Source organism: Cuculus canorus, chromosome 4 (assembly GCF_017976375.1).
Source record: "Cuculus canorus isolate bCucCan1 chromosome 4, bCucCan1.pri, whole genome shotgun sequence".
In the NCBI taxonomy this organism is placed as follows: Eukaryota; Metazoa; Chordata; class Aves; order Cuculiformes; family Cuculidae; genus Cuculus; species Cuculus canorus.
The window spans coordinates 11268628-11292701 of record NC_071404.1 but is presented as its reverse complement, the minus strand read 5'-3'; the positions used below and the strand labels follow the sequence as shown (position 1 = coordinate 11292701).

At 35.1% G+C, this 24074-nt stretch overlaps 1 protein-coding gene across 8 annotated transcripts in view; it reads right to left on the bottom strand.

The window, feature by feature from the left end:
* The window catches only part of RGS12 (regulator of G protein signaling 12), a 93230-nt gene that overhangs the window by 9054 nt on the left and 60102 nt on the right, over positions 1 to 24074 (bottom strand). For 5 of the 8 annotated variants that reach the window (XM_054064858.1, XM_054064865.1, XM_054064864.1 and 2 more), the window contains 10 exons: positions 23306 to 23485; positions 21985 to 22138; positions 20671 to 20747; positions 18836 to 19036; positions 17831 to 17904; positions 14280 to 14406; positions 13209 to 13305; positions 11780 to 11856; positions 11114 to 11267; positions 7901 to 8521 (listed from right to left, as the gene is read on the bottom strand). In XM_054064858.1, coding sequence (XP_053920833.1) covers positions 7901 to 8521; positions 11114 to 11267; positions 11780 to 11856; positions 13209 to 13305; positions 14280 to 14406; positions 17831 to 17904; positions 18836 to 19036; positions 20671 to 20747; positions 21985 to 22138; positions 23306 to 23485 — 1762 coding nt within the window. Of the gene's footprint in view, positions 1 to 7900; positions 8522 to 8665; positions 10040 to 11113; positions 11268 to 11779; positions 11857 to 13208; positions 13306 to 14279; positions 14407 to 17830; positions 17905 to 18835; positions 19037 to 20670; positions 20748 to 21984; positions 22139 to 23305; positions 23486 to 24074 lie in introns of those variants that run through there. The other 3 variants (XM_054064859.1, XM_054064860.1, XM_054064861.1) reach the window with 3 other exon arrangements.

The window sequence follows — 24074 nt, the reverse complement described above, 5'->3', positions numbered from 1 at the left end:
TCTTAATTTGACATTATGATTATGGAAAAGTGTCTTTAATGAGGAAGGCAAAGGGAATTTAGTTTTTCTGTGTAAAAGATTCCTCATCTCTAAGTAAGTTCTAAGCAAAGTGTCAGAAGACATTTTCTTCCAAGTTTAGGACCCAGGGAGAATTTGGCCAAATTCCAGGCAAAGATGAGGTTATCAAGAACCTGGAAATTTCAGGAACAGCACTAAATGTCAAATGTAGATAATAGGATCAAATAACCATACCTCAATGCGGATGCCTGGGATTTAAAGGTCCACCCACAGTATCTTGCAATATTATTTCTACACCATAACTATTACATCCGTTTATTTTCAATGTGCTAATTTTAGTTTATGATTCACTTGTTAAAGCATAATTTAGATCTGATCTGGAATTCAGCACCTTTATTTTTAGGTGATCAATACTTGATATAGTTCCATTCACACCATATTTATCTCTTTTATAAAAACAAGCAGATGTTTATTAAGTTTCACTGTTAAGTCCATACTTGGTGGGTTTCATACATGGCTGAATGTTAAATTCTATTTCATAATTTTCCCGACCCCATTTCCACAGACAGACACCTCTTCCATGCAGATTCAGCATTTCACTCAGCATTCTGCCTCTGATAAAATCCTACTGCTCCTGACAAAACCATTTACTCTTTAGATGGCTCTCAGTTCTACTGAAAGATAACAAGGACAATCCACTGACTTCTATAGTGTTGAGCCCAGGCATTCAGTTTCTAATGTCCAAAAGCATCAGATATTCAGTTAAAGATGAGCTTCAGTTTAATGATTTTGTGCTGACTTACAGTGGATAAGAATCTGTTTGAAGTATTTCATCACGCTTATAATATAACTCTTGCTGAGTGTTTTTTCTTGCTGAAATCACTGAAGTTTTCAAGAGCAACTCCTGGAATATTTAGACCAGACATAAGGAGGAATTTCTTCACAATGAGGGTGGTGAGGCACTGGCACAGGTTGCCCAGGGAAGTTGTGGCTGCCCCATTCCTGGAGGTGTTCAAGGCCAGGTTGGATGGGGCCTTGGGCAGCCTGATCTAGTGGAGAGTGTCCCTTCCCATGGCAGGGGGGTTGGAACTAGATGATCTTTAAGGTCCCTTCCAACTCAAACCATGCTATGATTCTAGGATTTACTGGCATATACTACCTCTAAATGCAATCAGACATTTTCAGCCCCCAAATCCATAGACTGGTGCGTTCTTTGATATGGGAGATTGGGCAGATACTGCTTTCACCTCTGATTCCATACAACAACCTACCCTAAGGTGATGACGTACAGGCAAAGAAAGCCTTTTTTTCTCATGAAGCTATAAAAATGGAATGTTGTGATGGTCATTTCTGCAGTGGTGCTCACTTCAATGTCCTGGAAATTTTCCAGAAGATACATGCAATCTGGTAGATGCACTTTGGGAAATACACTTCTCCCTTCCTGTCCTAAACTGTTGTGAAATGAGACTTCAAAATTTTAGGCTTCCCAGATGTGGATTCTTTTAAGTGGTGGATAAATAACTTGCAAACTGGCTAATGTTCTGTTGGGACTGGAAGCATTTTTTTTTTTTTATCTTTGCAGAGTGATTTATGTTTCCAAAGGGAAAAAGATACTTTACATTTAAGATTTAGAATACTGCAGCTTAAATTCCCTTCAAAAGTTTCCTTCCTTTTTTCTCTTAAGTGATACAACACCCAGGAGAAAAAGGATTTAATAAAAGGTTCCTACCTACATTTTATGCTAAATCCTTTCAAAGGCCATTGGACTTTACACAATGTATTTCACTTGTGTGATGAAACACCAACTGCAGCATATGCTCAGTGTCTTGAAGCCTGACTCAGTAACAAAGAGAGTATCAAGCTAGGAAAAGGATTATTCTACAAAGCAGCAATACTCTGCATTACGATTCTGTTTACTTGTGTCCTGGGAATTTCTGGAATACATTTCCTGCATTAAGTTTAGAAACACAGGGTAGATAGAAATTCTTTCATTGTGCTCATCTCAAAAGCCTTCACAAAAAGAACAAAGCACAAAACATATTTGGAAAGATAAAATCTGAGTATTACCTAGAAGAGGGAGCTGGTATGACTACTACTGCTCACCAGTGGCATATTTAATCAAAAAAGGAAAAACTGCAAACTGTGTTTGCTGGTGGCAGTGAACTCTTGCACACACAACCACAGGAGCTGCGAAAAGGAACCAGGCATAACCTCATCCAACAGCCAGGAACAGTCTGAGAATAAAATAAGAAGTTCTGAATCTTGATCTGATGTGTGTACCCTCAATAATGCAGGCCAATTTGCTTAAAACTTTGTTTCTCCATTGCTAAAACTGAAATAAGTTTCTAATCTTTTCCAGGCAAGAGGTGTGACAAAACATCTCTGCAACAGTCCAAAATTATTCAGCACTCACTTTGATCTTTCAGTATTTACTGTTAGCATTGGGTTTGCTTTCCGTCAGTAGTCAGTAACAGCAGGTTTAAGTATTGCACAGAGTAATATGCTGGGAAATAATGGATTGAATTACTTGAATCAGTCTTAATTTAATCTGCCATTCATTATATTATTTTTCAATTAAGAAATTGTAAAATGTGGCGTAGCAGGGCTACCAGTTACATTTCAACTAATAATTCGACTAAGTTCATTTCAAAGTCCAGATGTAAGTCATGTGTTTGAGCAGATCTGGTTTTAGCCAGTGCACATTCGGTTCAAAAAGCAGTTGTAATTTTTCTAACATTTTATCTAGTCAGTGGTAAAATTTGTAATTCTCTCTAAAATGCCTATCTTGCTGTTTGATTGAAATGAGCATACATTGCAAACAATTTTCCCTCAAGGCCCTCCGCGCTTCCCAGTTGCCTACTCTTAACATAACTCTCCTTCTCCTTTATTTATTATTGATCTCAGTTATGTACTACGTGTAATTCTCCCATTTAACCATGCTCTGATTAAAAGAGGATTAACAGATTCTGGCCTTAGTACTACTGGATCCCCATGAGCGCTTCTTTATTCTGATCCAGAATCCAATTATCTCCTATAAATTTACACAGAACCAGTAAGGTTGTAATTAACTGCAGGACAACAGCCTTTGATAAAAATGATTATTCATATTATTTTTACATCTTTTAGTCATAATCCCTTCCTTTTCTTAAATTTTCATTTCACTCCTGTTCTCATGTGAATTAAGGGATTATGTAAAATACCATAGCATTTATTAGAAAAATAAGAGTTTGTTTTGAATTTTTGGAGGTACACGATTGTTCTTAACCTCCTCAGCCAAAATAAAATTTATTGCACTTGGAATTCATTGTAACTGAAAAGTTTAGTAGCAAAAAACTGAAAGTCATGGAAATGCCACTGATACTGGCTAATCTTTATTCCTTGGCTGTAGCATACTATGTGAATAATAAGAAAGAGCAGTTGGGAACTGCTTTTTGTCTTTGGGAACAATAGCCAGCCCTAGGCTCTGAGAGTCCACCCTGCATTTTTTTCTGCATAATTTATCTTTCAAAGCAAAAGTTCAAACATTGGTACTAACTATCCCATTTCTGAAAGAATTCTTTCAATAGGAACGGAAGCAAGTTTATTTTGAGGATACAATTGCCCAACTATTTCAGAAACAAAGCAGTATCTTCGGAACAAATAAAGTAACTGTTTATATAAATTCACCCTTTATCTTCCGTAGTCATCTTATTCAAAGTACAATTCCAGAGAGCTCACCATGCTTTTATTTTCTTCCTTAGCTGGCTCTGTATCTCAACTACTGACATTATCTACCAATAAAAGGAAGTTTTGAATAAACTCTTTATCCAACTGGCTGGCTCCAGTCTATACTGTCTATACATCTACTCAAAAAAAATACTTTCTTACTTGATAGGTAATAATTCAACTGATTGTCATTGCAATTTCATGTTAAGAATACTTCTCATCCTAAATGAAAAAACAGAGAATTCTTCAATAACAGAAGGATGAAAGATTTGATGGAGTCAAATCTACAGTCTCCGCATCTTTAGTCTGAATTACTGCAAATTGTCCTTTCTAAGGATTAAATGTTACTCCCTGAAAATGCCCAATTGCTACTAAGACTAAATACCCACCTACTTTGCAGCAGAGGCAACAATCACAGTGAACAACTCACAGGCCCCAGTGGAAGACTGCTGAATAAATAATCTAGTGCAAGGCCTCTGGCTCGATAGTGACAGCTCTTGAGGGGACTAAAGGTTTAAAACACTGTCTCTGCCCATGACAGCTATTTTTCACTGGGGTAGGGAAAGTGTCTGACCCCTTGGGAACAAATGGACAACATTCAAAATACCTAGAATAGATCATGCAATTAAAAAAAAAAATCCAAAGAGATTAAATCAGTATTTTAACACTTCTAAAAAATGAATATATCACTCCAAGCCAATTATTTCTTCTACAAATGGATATTACCACCATTATATGTATAGGCACAAATTGAGTGCATTTCAGAATTGGTCTTTAGATTCCAGAAATACCTGTTTTTTAAAGAGAGAAAATTGCCAGAACTAGCAGGCTTATTACAAAATAAAGATATTTTCTCTTGATGAGTAACAGAACTAGAATCAGTAACGATTTGTGTCACAAACTGACTGATAATATGTACTTCATAGCGCAATATTACTACAGTATAAACAGGTTACAGTTATTTAAGAAAGTTAAAATCTGTATTTGAAAAATTGTTTTCAAAAAAGCTCTGAGTGGTGTAAACCTCATTTTGCTGTTTTTTGTTACTCATATTTTGCTTTCTAGATCCTCAAATGAAAAATCCTCGAGAGTCAGCTGCTACAGGGATGGATGCTAGCTGGGCTTTGCTACATCAGCCTGCGTTTAGGGAATTGACCCTGCAGAACACGAGTGACTGCTTCACACACACACAGCCCTTTTCCCACCATAAATAAACCCGATGTATAAAAGCCCAAAGCATAGCATACTCTTACATGTCGTCTGCTTTTATACTAACTCGAAACCAAGACGACAGATGTCTTCAAATTATGTAGTACTTATTTTCTCTTTATCCAAAAATTTAATTCAATAAATGAATCAGAAATGCATTTTCCATTAATAGATTATGAATGGAGAACCATTAGAGCACTTAAAAAAGCAACCATTATTAATGATTTAGTCCTTTGAAATATCAATTATTGGCTGGAGATAGTGTCCAGTGGTCTTTACTATAATTACTGTACATCATTGAATGGTCTTTCCACGCAAACTCCATGAAATGATGAAAACAGAAAAGTTTTGTTTCAGCACACGCTTTTTCCATAAAATCACCGTTCTTTTGCAGAACATAGTTCCCGTAAAACAGCAGTGTATTGTGAGAGGAGTGTAGACCAGAGTTAGTGTATGCAATAAGCTTGTAGCAAAAGGAAGGCATTTCACACATTTTAGATTTTTGTTATTCCTTAAAAAAGAAAAAGATAGCTTTGTGACAAACCAGATTCTAGGAAAAACTAAGATTTTAGTTTTGCAAAATTACTTGGTTTGATTACTTAAAGGTCTCCCAGAGGTGACTAAGACAGAAAAATAAAACACAACCACCAGTGAAAGCAGAGCAGATCAGCTGGAATACTTGAAAATCTGCAAAATATTTTAAAAATTTACTAGGTAGGTTATTGGTTATTTGTTATCAAAAAGTTTGAAGAGGGGAACTGCTGCAGAAATTTCAGCTGCTTCATTTTCTTTCATGGAGGCCCATGACTATACGGGAACACAGTGACTTTTGGAAAAATTACGTTTTCACCCCCAGAACACCACGAGACCTAGGCAACAGCACCACAAGCCTCTCTGCAGTACTTTATTTTTCATTAGGCTTCACAGCACTGTTATGTAGGACCCACCTCTAAGAACAAAAAGGGTAGCACAGTCTCCAGCACCCATCCAGCCCTTCATTTCTCACCCAGGACTACCAAATAAGAGGTTATTACATTGGTTATGCCACATCAAATGAACTGAGATCACCAGCTCATTTCTTTAAGCCCAGGGAAGAACTGCTTTAGTTTAAAATAAGAAGGAAAGTAATTAATATAAAAGTGCAGCCCAAGAGCCCAAAGACAGAAGAGATGCTCCTTTCAGGAGTTTCTGTTATGACTCATTTAAAAGAAATCTCTTGTCTTATCTGCTTTCTGGTGCACATGTCAATGCTATGGATTTCACATGTGACCTGTCAGCATCTCAAGACAGATATTTAGATTATAACATTTGTAAACTTTGTCTCACAGCAATTGCTAGTTCACATTTTAATCTATTTGTTATTAGAAGATAATTTCGATTGGAATTCTTAATCTATGACTGAAAGAACCATTTTTAAATAATGAAGAAAATCAAAGCTTAAAACCAGTTTGTGTAACTAGATCTAGAATTTATTACTCCTGAGAGAACAAAGATACAAAATACATGTGAAAACTACACAAAGATTTCTACAAAGTAAAAAGTAGAAAGTGGGAAAAGGGAAAGCTACAGTTCAGTGGTTACACAGAAATGTATGGCATGCATTAAAATATCATAAATTCATGAAGTTTTTTTTAAGTGCAAATGGTTTTTTTTAACAGTTCCCACTGAAAAATATGCAAATTGATACCTATGTTGTACACTTGTCATATTATCAGAAAGACACCAACACAAATCTATGCATACACACATCAATATGTCTGAAGTACATTTTGTGGTTTTGTTATTTGTAGGCACTGGTTACAAGTCTGTTCAATACTCAGTTTCAGAAATTAAGTGGTAGCACTTATAGAACATTTCTCAAATACTACGAAGAAAGGAATTTGTTTTTAAAATACCAAGAGGATGAAATAATTTGCATTGTTATTGATATGCATCCAACAACCAGAGTAGTATTTACAAATCAACCATACAGATAAAGAACAGTATCAAATACTCTGTGTAAAAAGATAAATAATTAAAATGTATATTCCCACCTCACAAAGAAATGTGATCATACAAATTATGGCACCATATGTTTGTGAAACATCAAAAATAAATGTAGCACATAGATACCTCTTCTTATATTTTACATTAAAATGTACTGTACAGTGACTGTAAAATGTCAATGTAACTACACCCATCGTCTTCAAACTCTAGTTTCTGGTAATAGCAATTATTATTAGAGTCCATGTTTATAAAGTAATTCCTTACTTCAGCCTTGGGCTAATATTGCTCTGTGCTATTGCTAGACCACGAAACTTACGTCCTAACAAAAATAACATATATTCTTTAAAATCGTCTAGTAGAAGGAGCTATTTCACATGTGAATACTCTGGAAGAAAGCGTGATAGATGTAATCTGTTCTTCAGTTTAGCAAAGTATGGGTTAAAAACTGTAACATTTTTATTTTTAGTCTCAACTAATTAATTAGAGAAATAGGTTTAAAATTAAGGTTTATCCATTTCAAATTTTAATCATAAACAGGACTGCAATTTTCAACACATAATTAGGGTTGCAGCTAAAATACTTAAACTTTCAAACCCTAATCATGTACCTCATAATGACAAATGGATCAGAAAATCTGGAATGCAACAGTGTTATGCAGTTAAAAATGCTAATATCCTGTTTTGTTCTCCTAGGGTAAAGAATGAGATAATTATAGCATGTGGATGTATTTTAAAGGTTTGTCTCTATGTGTCCATTTCTGGCCACATGTCAAATCCAAACAGAACTACATTGTTAAAGGCAACAAGAAATATTACAGTTAGCAGAGACTAAGGCAATGAAATTATTTTCCTTTTTTTTTGTAAAAAAATTAAGGTGCAGAAACAATTTTCTTTCTTATTTGAACGGGTGCCAAATACTGATTAACAGTGCCAAGGAAAAGTAGTTTTACATGAAAGCAAAGACTATTAAAATCTAGAAATACCTGAATTGGATCTTTGAAATCCAGACTTTTCCTGATTACCTGCAAAAGGAGATGGGGGTGGATAGTTGGCTTCTGTGAGTTTACTGCTGTCTGACGGTGGTGTTGGTATTGGTGGTGGTGGTAGCAAAGTGCTGTTAGGGCTACTAATATCTCCTTCAGCCACAAGAGTCAAGTCTGCCACATTCTCATCCTCTACCATCTGAATGCCTTCAGCTTGTAACTCTCTTGACTGCCTTTTCCATATTGTTGCATTGTTTTCCTGTGCATGCGGAATTGGAGACAACGGAGGATTGAAAGGAACACTGAAAGTCTTCTGACTGTGGAGTGCTGTCAATGCAGACTTATGTTTATTTTCCGAGTAACCTATTTTCTTAACTGAATTTTCATTAAAGTTTTGTACAGACTCCTGTTTTCCACCTGGTGATGTACATCCGTCCTTGCCATCATTTTTTGAAGCTCGCTTGTTGAGGCCTTTGGGGCCAGTGGGAGTAGATGAGCATGGTTCTGGTCCAGTGGGTGGTAAACGAAGAAAGTCAGGAAGAATAAGGTCTTCTTTCCTTAGCAGTCCACGTTGGTCATCTGCTCTGTTACTTTGAGCTTTGGATATGAGTTCAAAAAATTCTATTGGGGAAAAACCCAAAATTGACAAGGTTTTGTCAGAAAGTGCAATGTCATTAAAACGTAATTTTTCAGCACATTTATTTTCCATGAAGATCTTCAATTCTTTCAATGCTGCCTTGAAATAAGATCCCATGTTAATTAGGAACTTTTTCAATCGCAGCAATGTTCGCTAGCATCACTATAATTAAGACCATCAGGATTGCTATTGTAAGAGTTTTGCAGTTTAGAACAGCTGCAATTCACTGAGCCTTGAACACATCTTCTGTTTTATGCAGTTAGTAAATCCGTTCACACACACAGGATTTTTTTAATTCTTAATACAAAACAAGGCTCTGGTCTTACAGACAATGGGTGCACGTTTTTATATTCTGGATGGGTTTTACCCATCTTAACTCAAAAATAGCCATGTCATTTGAAACTTCAAAGATTCAAAATGTTGCACACTTCCTTGTTATATTGATTTTCTCTCAGTTAATAATATTTTATCACAGCTCAAATTCAATTCATGGTGTAGTTTTAATCCAGGATGTTATCATCACAGGGCATGATCAGACGATAATTTAAGTAACCCCATTTTACTTTGCACTACAATGAATTGGTAGCATACAGATAGTCAACAACCATCAAAGGAGCCAAGCGATGGGGCAGCTTCTTTATAGAGTTTTTAACACAATTAGAAGTGACTTTCTGATCATGTCCTTTAATGATGTCCATTGGTTAGATATGTTTCTATATATAAATAATACTCATAGTAAATCACCACTGTTCTAGAAAGTCTCAAAACTTGGCAACAAGAAACTTATCAATCATAAGCCAAGAATTATATCACTCCTCAAAAAAGAAGCATTGCAACAATAGACAAAACTCTTTGGTACAAAACATATAAAAATACATAACTCTTAATATAGCATCTCTGCATGTCCTAATTTTTCAAGAAGAAAGCATTGAAATCACAGAATACGAAAGATGCTTCGAAAGGCCATCTCCAACAGATGGATTAAAATCAAAAGTTTCAACCCAGCTTATAAATACTGTTTGAAGCGAAAGCCATTACCAAACAAAGCATAGGATGCTAGTATCAGTTTTAACTTAGCATAATATAAAGTCATACACTTGCACTCGTATGACATTATTCCTAGTCTTCTATTCATATTTGGCAGCCTTTGCAATATATTTGTAAAAATTATTTTTTAAACATGCTTTGTTAAATGCCATAAAACCTGAATGTAGCCAAGATGGAAGCTTCAAAACGCTTCTTATTGCCAAAGTTTTACAAAATGGCAGTATGCATATTAAAACATGCAACATTTCTAATATGTGTTATACAAAAATGTTCCTTTCTGAAATATCAAACTTCATAGAACAGTTGGGGTTTGTTTGTTTGTTTTTTCATTAAAAAACAGTCTACAACATTTGGTACATATTTTCCGAACTTGGACAAATATCACAAAATTCAAAATAAAATGTGAAAGCCTTGAATTCTGAAGTTTTCAAATTATGTTAATGTTTTACTCTGCCCTAGGAAGAAAAATGAAAATATTAAAATATGGAAAACAATTTAACAAAATAGTAAGCAACAGAAAATAATTTAAAATGCACTAATATTAACAAACAACTATTTTGCAATATAAGTTTTAGCCACAGCATTTTTTTCAGTTCTAGTCAGTGAACATTTATTCACAGATGAACATTCCTTTGCTGTATAACTATGCATAACTAGGTTTTGAATATGCATATTAGGTAACATCAGCAGTAAATTTTAATCTATGGATAAAGTATGTTTTCTGATTTTTTTCTACTCGGTAAAATAGTGTGTAGGGCTTACAAGACAGGTGATTGTTCCAGTTAATGCCCTAGGGTAGAGACCGTCAAGATTTCTACCACTCCATCATTTTTATCCCTCTCTCTCTCCCATGGACTTCTTTCAATAAGAAAGCAAACTCTCTTATGAGTCCGTTTCCAATGATACCACCAAAACTATGAAGATGTAAAGGAAAGTAAAAAAGGACTCAACATACAAGATTACCAATAATCTCTTTGCTTATTTCTACTTCTAAACATGTTTTCAGAGCAGTTACTGAATGTAAACTAAGCTTTTATTCTTGCCCATCACAGTTCCTCCTCAGTCATCAGATTGTACTGCCCTGACTGTTACAGACTTCAAGATAACATTTTCAAAACCTCTTACCTGAGTAAGTCAGGGTCTACACTGTTGTGCAGAACGACTTTCAGTAAGGTGAAGACTCTTATATAAAGGTGAACAGAAACGCAAGCTTCTACACAGCTTGCAAAGTGTATCAAGTAGGATACTCAACTGCAGTTGAGTAACAAATTCCTTTTACTTTACCTGGAACTAGGTACCTTTCACTTTTGAAAATCCCACCTCTGTTTATCTTTGGGTATTTTTAAAATTTTACTTTCAGCTTCAAAACCTTTACAATTCAAACACAGTATCAAACAAAAATACGAGGACCACGACTATGATTTGCACAATGCAGTATCAAACACACAATACCTTTTCCTACACAGACACAAAATCCTCATTTTTCTAAGACTACTTATGTTAATACATAAACTATAAAGTTCACATACCCTCTGCTTCATCCAAATTTATTTTCTGACATTTTTTTTTCCCAATCTTTGCAATAGAGTCTTCTCTCTTTGACAGACGGACTTCCCTAGCATTTTTTCCATTTTCGCCTTTCATTTTGATAGAATTAGACTTTCCTAGAGTTCTTCCCTCTCCCTGCATTAGAAGGAAAGTTAAGGTACTACTTACATTTGGGCTATATCATTGTGTACACAATATGGTCTAAGTGAATAAAAAAGTTATTTTGAAAACACGTTTTTCTAACACCACCACAATAAATGTTTTAGTGTAATCTTGATCATTGCAAAGAACATTCGCCATAGTACTTCTCAAAAATTTATAAATAAATATAAAATTGTTTACTCTGAAGAATCCACATTACAAAATTTCAGAGTAAATCAATCATTTTCAAATATAGATAAGACAGTGAGACACACCAAACAACAAATACAACACAGTGAAAGACCTATTTGATTTATCAAAAAGACAAAGTTCTCACAAACAAATGCTGTAGACAGTGGAAAGATATCAGATGAATTGTAGCTATACTCAATCTAGTTACATAATTTGGCTGATTTAAAATCATGGATGAATGAAGTGTTTAGTATAGAATTCCAGAAGGAAACAAAAGATGATTTAACGGACAAAAATCATTGCAGAAGACTTACAGTAGATACTTGATTTCTTGAAGTAGTTACAGTTGCACTCTGTTTTACTGATGCACCTTTTTGTTTATCTGTAAACACTGAACATAGATATACCTTCTATAATTGTAAAGTTATAAATTCCCAAAGAAGTCACATTTAAGCAACAATGATGCACAAAACAGATTTTTTTTCTTTAAAATTTCTCAAAGACATACTCACAAAATAAAGAGTGAGCACAATTGATATCCTTGATACTTTCAGACAAAATTCCCTCTCATTCAACTTTTCCTAATACTGGCAATACTTTTAATGTTTAAAGATGCTGAAGTTTCATTTAAATGCTCCTAAATTTTCAGCTGATTTAGATCAAATAGGTTTTAAAATCTCAGCTAATAATTCAGTTTATAATTCTGAAATTTAGAATTTAAACAAGAAAAAAAAATTGAGCAGAGAAGATCCTTGAAAGGTCATGTAACATTTTCCAACCTGGTTTGTGCATTAGTTGTTTTCTAGACATTGCCATGTCATCCTTGTCTACTTCTAAGTAACTAAATGGCTCCTTCAAATTACATCTCCCTACAACAAATATACTAACCAAAGACTGAGCTGCAAACATAGAATCATGGCCCTTTTTCACTGGTTTCTGTATTGTCACAGAATCAGCCTACTGCTACAATGATTTTAGAGCAGCTGGCAGCACACAGGACTACAGTTCTACTTGTAATCCTTAAACTAATTATCTGTGACTGTATTTAGATTTACAGCTTTTCAAAACAATTGGTTCTGTTTCCTATGAAAAATGACAAATCTGACTGTCCTCAAAAAATGCCTCCATCTTTATTTTCCTAGTTCTTCCTCAAAGACCATCTCTGTTCTATGTGCATTTAATTTAACTGCATCTAATTTCATTTTTAAAACTAAAAGTGTTCTATATCTATGAAAAGGCCTCTTAATAAAATTGAACCTCTACTTTCAAGGCTGCTTACATTAATCTGGCGTGTGAAATGTGCCAAAAGATTGTCAGCTCTTCAGTTGATCAACATCTACTTTTCAAACTATTTTCTCCAGGGAAATAAAAAAATATATCCTTTTCAGTATTATCTCCAGAAATCATCACTTAAAACTGTAGATGTAGGCACTGCTACTTTCTCACATTAAAGAAGGTGATTATCACAGCAATATGCATAGCTGCTGCACAAACTGCATCTGTTTTATTCATACAGGATGTTTCTTTTGAATTAACTGCCAAATTCACAGAAGTTATTTGGCATTTTATTTTCAAACTTTAGAAATTGCACTCCTTTTTAGTTAAAATGAATACATGCAGTATGTGACATATCCAAATCTAATCACATTTACCTCGCCCTTGCAACAACAGAAGAAGTTAACCAAAGTCAGGGTTTACGAAACTGACTAGACATCATAAATAAAAGCTTTCATGCCAACTTACCTCTACCCTTTGTTGGCTCTTTTTCATCTAGAACAACCCGCTGACCATCCAGATTAGATATAGGGACACCAAGATCAAGTGGTTCCTGCTCACCACTCTAAAGTCGAATCACAGTTTGTATATAATAGAGAAAAAGCTGGTTTCAGAACACACTTATGCAGTCTGACATTTTTTTGAAAGAAAATGAGCAAAGCATTTTTATATTTCAGTGTATGCTCAATATATCAGATTTTTTCTGAGAGGGGATTCCTAGGATAATGGAACAATTATGCAGATGACACTAAGCTGGGAGGAGGTGTTCATCTGCTTGAGGGTAGGGAGGCTCTACAAAGGGATCTGAACAGGCTGGATCGATGGGCTGAGGCCAATGGGATGAAGTTTAACAAGGCTAATTGAAGAGTCCTACGCTTGGGACACAACCACACCTTATCACTCTCTACAACTACCTGAAAGGAGGTTGTAGAGAGGAGAGTGTTGGTCTCTTCACCAAAGTGATAGGACGAGAGGGAATGGCCTAAAGCTGTGCCAAGGGGAGGTTCAGATTGGACATTTGGAAAAATTTCTTCACTGAAATGTTTATCAAGCACTGGCAGAGGTTGCCCAGGGTGGTGACTGAGTCACCATCCCTGGAGGTGTCTAAAAGACGGGTAGATGAAGTGCTTAGGGATATGAGTTAGTAGTAGACAAGCACGGTTGGATTCGATGATCTAAGAGGTCTTTTCCAACCTAGGGATTCTATGATTCTACAATTCTAATAGCTTTAATCTCAATCAATCTTCCCTGACTAAAAATGGGGAAAGTTGAGCTCTGGAAGGAGCTAAGTTCAGTATCTATTGTTTAGGTTGTTAGATTTGTTCTGAAGGATGCTATAAAACTGACGCAGACTAAAGCTTTGACATAGTTACTATTAAGTATAATGGTTATGACTATTATGCATTTTCATATCAACATGTAGTTATAAATACAGACTTTAATGACTAATTATAAGTATAGAGATAATTTCAGGGACAATCATATGATCTTCTCCTGACAAAAAATAGAGCAGCCTGAATTACATCAAAAGATACTTACTAGTCTTGCCACAAGTTCATTAAGATTTAAACCATATTTTGCAACCACAGGCCTTAAGACTTCTGTTACTGGTTTGGTGGGTTTAGCCTTCAAACCAACAGATCGATTAATTGGAACAAGATCCAGCCTGAAACACATCAATTGTAACATGAAGTATGAAATATTCCAATAAACAAAATGTAAAAAATATATAAATCCCATCAATAGTAAAGTTATAGTAGTTCACATCTAGTAACCCTGAAACTTCACTAGCAAAAATCTATCCTAACCTGAAGGTATTAAGCACGTTTAACACAAATAAAGCTTCTACTGTTTTACTTATCAGAGCTGAGTGAAGCCATGAGCCAACCTAATTGCATGGTGAGCCTCACACCAATTAGATACATCCCATAGCACTTTCATCTTTACAGTGGGACTGCTCCGACCATTCTGTCCAGGAGTGCTTTCAAAGTGACTCTATGCCTGTACTACAGTTGTGGATGCAAGAAAAACATTTTTTCCCACTTCCACAAGAGAGATTCACAACATCCTATTCAATTAGTCAAGATGGGCTTAGACAGGAATTTTTATTTTTAAGCACAGGAACAAACACAGTGGAATTCCAGATGATGCTAATTTCTGGCTAGATGCTACCTTATAACAAAATATTGATTTAAGAGGAACTTACATGCAAAAGCTGTAAAAGCAATTTGATTGGAATTTAAAGGATAAAGACAGCCTTCTTTAGAGTCTATTATGCAATTTTATATCATTTCATCAAAACAGTCAAAAAGCAATCAAACAAGAAAAATATTTTTAAACCCAAATCATTATTCCATTCACATCTATTTCCCCACAGAGAACTGTGTCTAGCTTTTCTTAACTGTTCTTCCTAAATGTTCTTCATCTGTGTCCTGACTTCTCAATAACAGCCACATTTCACTACAACAGCACGATAGTATGAAAACAAGGGCAGGCTTATTACCACCGAAACTTGCAGAAGAAATGTATATCAGCAGAAGAAAATTACTACTGATTTTGTCAGTCACTATTAAATGTAAACCTCATCTTTCTCACACAAATTACTTAAATACAGTTGTCTTACAACTTTTCCCTTCCAAAAGAAACCTGAGTAACTGAAACTTTTTCTTTCATATTTTCTTTGAATACAGCAGCTACTAAATAGAAATGATCCATTTTAATCATTAACTGTTAACTGAAACAGAAGTGGAAGACACTCCGGTAACCAAGTATCTCTACACAGTATTTGTCTTACGTCTGAAAATATTTTGCTTACACCTTGTCTACCCACAGAAGCAAACAATGTAGAACTTTTCTACATTTTAATTAATACTCAAGTAACATATGTACTGCCTACTTAAAGTTCCTTTTTAACGTGGAAACTCAACACACTCACACCTAATAAAAGACTGCTCAATCACAATTTTGAAATTGAATGTGCTGTAACGTATTTATTGATCTGAAGTACGCTTAAGTAGAAATTAGCCCTACTTCCTCGCTGTTGGAACAGGTCCAGAGGAGGGCTACAGAGATCATCAGAGGGCTGGAGCACCTCCCATATGAGGACAGGCTGAGAGACTTGGGGTTGTTCAGCCTGGAGAAGACAAGGCTCCAAGGAGACTTATAGCAACTTTCCAGTACCTGAAGGGGCTACAAGAAAGCTGGGGAGGGACTTTCTACAAAGGCTTGTAGTGATAGGACAAGGGGGAACAGGTATAAACTGGAGAAAGGCAGATTTAGACTAGACATAAGGAAGAATTTCTTCACGATGAGAGTGGTGAGGCACTGACACAGGTTGCCCAGGGAGGCTGTGGCTGTCCCATTCCTGGAGGTCTTCCAAGGCCAGGTTGGATGGGGCCTTGGGCAGCCTGATCTGGTGGGAGGTGTCCCTGCCCAAGGCAGGGGGGTTGGAACTGGATGATCTTTAAGGTCCTTCCAACCCAAACTATTCTATGATTCTAAAGAAATAAATATAAAGCCAAAATGAAGAATGTCTTACAAAATAGATTTTATTCACTTCAAAACCACAATGCCATAATGTAACACAAACATTCTACTTTATGACTCTTTCCTGAAATATTTATTTCAGGAGTTTTCATAGCACTAGTTTGCATTTTGGAATTTAGGAACATTAAAATATTTCCCGGCATTTTGGAAAAAAATAGGAACATTATTTTGAAAAACTTGTATACTATTAAACAATAAGATGTAACACTAAATATATAAGGTACTGAATTATATTGTACTCGTACTAATAAAAGTATTATAACATTGACCTGTTTAGGATTCAGCGTTATAAATCTACACTCTGATGAACTGGTATTTATACAATTCATCTTACTATAATCTGCCAGCTAGGCAGATAATTACAGATGTAACTGAATGGGAATGTGTTATCAATACATATATCCGTTGAATCTTAAAGGCCTATTTTTTCATTGTTGTATTTAGGATTAGACTAGGAGACTTGCAGCTCATTTTCCATCTCATACTTGAGCTGCTTCAACCTACTAAACATGTCTCTTTCTGCTGCAGAAAGTCTCTCTAGGCCTGCAGATCTGTCCTCTATGCTCGCTCACAACTGCTTCAGCTTAGAATCATAGAATGGTTTGGGTTGGAAGGGACCTTAAAGATCATCCAGTTCAAACCACCCTCTGCGAAAAGCAGGGACACCTTCCACTAGACCAGGTTGCTCAAAGGCTCATCTATCCTGACCCCAAACATCTCCAGTGATGGGGCATCCACGACTTCTTTGGACAGCCTGTTCCAGTGCCTCACTACCCCTATGCTGGTCATACTGTTTTTGATGTGTGCTTGAGCAGTTAGACATGATAATAATATTTCAATGTCCCTAAAACTGGAACACTGGATACAAGTGGGATTTTGATCCCATGAGAGAAATCCAGGAAAGTTCTTCTTGCAGCGTTTAAAACTCTCCAGGTGCTGCTCTACTCAGTTTGAAATGTTCCTGTTTCTCCCACTGCTTCTTGTCCTCAGCAGAATAACCATGCAGAGGTACGTCAATCTCACCATTACCTGCAGAGGAAGCATTCAGCGGCTGTCGCTAAATCTAAGGGATATCTATGCACAAATGTGGGCAGGATATCTAACTTTGGCACTTGTGTAACTCATGCTGAATGTATATCACTTGCCAAAATGTTATTGCAATCTGAAGTAAAAATGGATTTTTACTTCATAGAAACTCAAACCATGAGTTTACTGCAAGTCAATCATTTTCAGTTATAAACATTAGGTCACCCTCCTTCTTCACACAAGATTCTTTGCTTGATACTAAGGCTCTATTTCTTCTCATGCATTTGTACAACAAATGGGAACCTTACATCCCCTAATGCTGGGTTCTGGATTACAATCCAAGATGTTGCTTCACGTGGCTAACTGGATTTTTTACTGGATTCAGATAATTCTTTTTCTGCATTAAATACTGGTTTGCCGCACAGGTAACTGACAATACACTTCAGTGCACTTACAAAGAGTAAATTAGAAAATCGGGTGGAAAATGCCACAGAAAGAGAGCATTTTTGACTTCTTACCGAAATAAAGTGCGTTTTTCTAAGCGTAAGTCCCGAGACTCCAGGATGCTACTGTCTTGGTGCAATACAAGTGGCTACAGAGCACATATCAGGAACAAAAGAAGAGAGAGCAAATTAATTTAAAAATATGTAAAAAAGGAACAATTGAATTGTTAAAAAAAATTCGATTACTCAGAAAGATATTAATATAGATTCTGTGCATTCTAATGGATATAAACATGATTAAAGTGTATTTTGTTTTGGCTAGTTGTGAGGCAATGATCAAACTCCAACTTCCCCTGGAGTCAGCAGGTATTCAGGAACTCAGTGTTTTAAAACAAGCCTAGGTCCTTCAACTTAAATAAATTATTACATAGAATGATGCATGAGAAAATATGGTAAGTTAACAGTCATTAAAATATTTAAAAGAATAGGCACATAACTACGCACATTCATTGATTTTTGTCATATCAATAGTCTAGATAGATCATACGCACAAATTTAAGACAATAAATGTTTCACGTTCACAGCTTCTCTTTGAATTGGGAATAATTCTGTAGGAATAAAAGCCATCACCCTCCACCAACATAGACTGTTGTCTTGGAAATTTTCCTCAACATTAAAATGTATATTAATGTTAACATGAATTCATCTCACTTCACCTTTGAACAACTGAATGTCATTATGTTTCTTCGCTTTGTTTTCTTTGTGGCTACTTCCAATTAAGTAAAACCTAACAATTCCCCCAGAGAAACTATATGGACTAGATAGTTATAGTAACTTATTATTATTGGGAAATCCTTGTCATAAGCTCTCTTCTGCTTTCTGTAATGTAGCCACCACAACCACAGTATTCCAACAGTTCTAGTTTCAACAAAATTCTCCTTCAATTAACTAGCATTGCCAATGTAAAGCTGCAGGTAGAACCAGGAGATACATACTACCATTGAGAGAACAGAAATATTATTCCTTATTAGCAAAATCAGTACAAAAGCATTTTAAAAAAAGCACAGGAATATGCAATACCTTATCACCTCCAACTAAAAAAAGGTCCACTGCAGCTATGTTAATACCATGTTTCTCACAGAGCCCAGACAGCACCTCTTTGATAGAGAATCCGGATTTAACAGCCATTTTACTGGATGAACCATCTGGAAGGTTTATACAGCAGTATTTGGGGGATTTATCTTTATCTGGTACAAATGCAGGTAATCTTGAGGCTTCAGACTTGTCAAGAGAAAGAAAGAAAAGTCAATGTCTAATGGGAAAATTAGGAATAAGCATTTTAGAGTCTGTACAAATCAAACCAAGCCAAGAAGTATACTTTCTACCACGTTTACAGTTTAGAAATCCTTCCAAATATCACAAACATCAAATAAATTTAAATCCTGAAAAAAACTTTGGATAAAGATAACACGCTCTGCACAAATCTAAACGTATTTCAAGAAGTCTTAGAGAACAAGTGTAAACAGGTTACAAGATTCTCAAACTATAGATCAGAACTACAAATCAAAAAGTGTAACTGATAAATAAATTTTTATTTAGCTTCTGAATTGTTAAAATGTCTATACCAAATAATGACCTGATGTAAAAATTACCATTGGCACATGATAAATCAACATTCAAGTGATGAGAACACCTCTAAACAGCAGGTTCCTCAAACAAAATTTTGTTTTCTTTTAACATAATCTGAATGCTACACATACAAATACAACTTAATGGCTTGAAGCTAAAGGGCACAGCATTAACCTTTATTCGAGAGTAACAGTAGCACAGTAACACTGCTACACAATACCAAAAGTATCTTTAAAAAATTAACAAAAAGTTCACTTATAACTTAAAAGGACAGTACAAAAATGCTGTTTCCAACAGTCTTTTAGGGTACTCATCATGCTTTATCTCTTCTCTAACTTGCTACTTCTCATCCATATCACGGTAACTTTTGAATGATCAGTTGGAGTGGGAGAGGGAAGAGGGGTTGTTGCTTTAGAGAGGCTTTGCATTTTCTGTTTTTTAAGGTAAGACCTTTCTGCAACAGAAATAATCGTGTCTATCATGTCTGCCATGCTTGCTTGCACGATCAATATTCATAGCATAGACAAAATTACATAGTTTCTGAAATCTAGTCTACTAGAGGGATACAAAAAGCATTTAAAAATTTCTTTATATTCTTCCTCCAGATCAATGCTCTTAAAATAAATTTAAAGTACTATATTTATGTTCTAATTAACACTGTTTTTATTTTAGATTTCATTAGTCTTGTACTGCAAAGGTAGAATTTGATGCTTAGAAATCATCTTCATGGATTATTTTACTACATACTATGACAAAATCACAGCCTTGGCAATGAGATTCCTGACCCCTCTTTTCTCATATTCTAGGAGCAGAGTTAAGTCATAACGATGAGAAGAAACACTCACAAATTTAAAAGAAACAGAGAGGAAACAAGCACGATGGACACTGGTACCACAGAAATCAGTCTAACACAACCTGCCTACAGCTCAAGCACAGACAAAGCTTTAATGCTTGGTTATTGAGAACAGCCTCTCAGACGTCTGGTAGGTACAAAAAACTACAGTATGTCCTTTTGAAAGGTAAACTAAATAAAAGGAAACTTTTATTCTGGAAATTTACTGGTGCTTGAAGTTAAGACAGACAAGATATAAAGGATATCTTTTTGTTACAAGGACAAAAGAAGCAATACATGAATACAACTTCTTAATACTACATCTTGCCCTCTATCTGCATCACCCTTTCTCCAAGTATTCCTTCAAACAAATTACTTCACACTATTTAGAAAATTAGTGATCAACTGATTTCACTGCTTCCCCGCTTCTTAATTATTAAGAGCTGGCCATTACCAAGTCAAGACTAGCAGTTGATGACATGGAGCCTTGTGATTCCCGCCTGTATGATAATCCATTGGACTGAATAGAATCTGTTTGTGGAAAGAATCAGCAGTGAGTAAAAAGGCTTACTTTTATTATTTGTTGTAATACATAAAGCTGTTTAAAATATTAGCTCCTCTGGTCAGAAAAAAACCACCAGATTTTCATATTGTGCAATGAAACATGGAAAACCGAAACAATATTTGGTTAGGTATTTTTTGGTTACATAACCCTTGGATAATACTACTTGCTTCTATACCACTACAAATAAAAAAAGAAAACAACAACTAAAAGGTTTTTTCTTTAATATTGAAATGGTTTTTTAAAAGTTAAAAATTATTCTGCGTCTTCAGATATTTTGAAGAGAGATAAATATTTTTAAAGTACAAGTATGGTGTTAGAAAATTAAAATCTAAGAAAATTACTAGTCACTTCTAGAATTTTAAGTTTATAATCTTAGCAAATGCCTCCGATGTCTTTTTGCATAAGAGTATAACAAGAACACTTAAACTATCCATATGATGAAAGATATCTCGTGGGTCTGGGCCTTTACTAGAAAACAGAGAAGGAAAAATCCTCTTAACAATATGGTCCAAACTTGTTGCTTCAGTGGAATTTCTGTATTACTTTTAACTCAATGGAATGAGTTAATGCAAACCTTCCATCTCTGTATTTAGAGGCCATGTACATGTGCTTTCATAGGGCAACTCTTCCTTAAACTTTCAAAAACAAGTAACGAAACAGCAGATTCCAAGGGTTTTCACAACTCTGACTCTCCTTTTTCCATTTTAGTTAGAAAGGTGGAAACAGACAGTGAGTGTGTTCAAAAGTGAACATATCTGTGTGATACTAATAAAAGAAAGGTAGGATAATGCAGATGAAGGAATTTTTTAAAAGCTGTAAATATAGCACTAATTGCATGTGCAGCTCCTGACCTTCTCTGTAAAGAGTTGAAATCATCCTACTATAAAAGTAGTAGCTCTCTGCTTGAAAAAGCAATTGCCAGCACACAGAAAAGCAGAGTCTACTGGAAAGCAGAAAAAAACTCTCTTAGAAGTTACTAAAATGAAATTTAAATATTTCCACGCTCTTATGTATTTATTTGAACATCTGCTTGCACAAAACTTCCAGTGATTGTAGCCATGCCACGCTATGGCCTCCTGACTTCACAGTTTCTTTTCCTTCTGTCACACCAAAGGATGCGCTTAGATGTGAACCAAACATGATAAGATTAGTCACAACTATTGCTGAAACAACTTTGCAATAAACTGGAATGTGGATACTCACCATTTGGATAATCACCATTTTCTTTTCTCTTCTGTGATTTCCCCAAACTCTTACTTCTTGACCATGAGAAAAATGTTCCCCTCTTTTTCTTCTCAGTGTCCTCCTCTCCTGACTCTTCATTTAAAGATCTTCCTGACTTTGATTTACCACTTAACTAACACCAAAACACAATTAAATCATTGGTTGGAACATAATTTTAAGTATATTATCTAAAATAAACCTTCCCACACTTCCAAAAGTAAGAGTCAGGTTAGCTGTCTTCTTTACCTCATTCACAAGTGTATGTGCCAGCAATCACTCTCAGTAGCAATCAAAAAAAAAGATGGAAATGTGTTGTTTGGGGAGTACAAAATGGTAGCTGGAAATAAGCCACAAAGAGCTCCTACAAACATTAAAGAACTCTCCACAGCTCACTTGTGATGCTTAAGTTAATGTGGAAAGGCCATTTGCCTTGCTTTTGTTATTTCAGGTATTTTTCCTATGCTAGGCTTGAACTTGCATTTAAAGATAATGACAAGTTATCGTTCAACGTTTACAAGTATAATCAAACTATTTATTAGTGCTGGAGAATACAAACATCAGCTATGTTTAATATTAAACTCAACCTGCTATTATTCTCATTAGATTATTAGAATATTCCTTAAAATGCTACTTTTATAAAGGCTCCCAGTCATAAAAATACATAATAACAGATGGGCTAATGTGTAGTGATTGATGTGAAAAATGCAAAGTTATAATTTACCCATACAGTTATGTAATACTATGGTGGTATTATCTAAGTGAAGAACACATGAACTTTAAATAATGTTAGGAGTTCAGTAAGACTACTGGTCTAATTTTTAAACAACTGTATCTGTTCTACACAGCATTATCTTAGTTCAATAGGGGCTAAGAAAATAAAAAAACTATCCACTGCAAAGATTATATATAGATTAGGTTATTATTATTATTATTATTATTATTATTATTATTATTATTATTAAAAATAGATTAGGTTAAGCCTTCTCCAAAACCTTTTGATAAAATGTCTGCTCTCAGCAAAGGTTAAAACATCACATCTTAATACCAATATTGAATCAAAACAAACTTCTGAACCAATACAAAGATTTAAAAATATATTCAGGAAGTCAACAACTAGAAATTTGATTCAAACTTGTGGATTAAAAAAAAAAAAAAAGTATTTTCCTGAGTACATGAAGATTTTGTAATTATACTTGCTAGACCCACTAAGCAAACATTCTGTTTTTTAAGTATTATCTTCCAAAGAATTTGAAAAACAATATTTAATAACATAGTTTTCAGATAACAACAAAAAGGCAACCTTTTTTGGTGTTGAGATATTGGACTTCTCTGAACTGATACTGTGTTTAGAAGTGGGGCTGCTGGGAATGCGCTGAGGATCAGGAAGAGGACGTCCTTCTACTTCAGCTAAGATGCATTCTTGGTAAACGGGGGATTTGAGAAAGCGAGTATAGCTATCAAACTTCATCAAGTTAAATATCTGAAATTAAAATGCAATGGATAATGGTTACATAAGCTTAAATAACACACTGAGAAAATGAAGCTATTTCACAACAGCCAACTCCCACAAAATTTAGGACATCAACCTGTAAACAGCAGTGGCATGACTCTATTTCGGTCTGGTTAAATAACTGCACCAATTTAAAGTGAAACAGCATTTGAACTCTTCCCTTGGTATAGGTTCAGAAAAATGCTATGACTTGGACAAAGTGCATGAAAAGCTGAGATGCAGTAGAGTCTTGACAAAAGCATTCTCATAGCGTCGTCTTTTACTGCATTTGTGCCTTTGTACATTCTGTGCAAAGTGTGTGGCAAGCTGGCCATTTTAAATATTTTTGTAAAGATTATTAGATCAGTACTATATGTGACAGGATTAAACTATACAAGTGTGTTTTAAGGGAGCAGTAAATAAGAAAAAAGTTTATGGTCTTTACCTACATCTGAAGGAAGCAGCACTGTAACAGGCCTGGAGCAAATATCAGCGGCCAATTTAGCCCAAGCCAAATTTATGAAACTAAACAAAGGTAAGTTCCTTCTAAAATGCAAAACGTTCAAATTTCTTCTGTTTT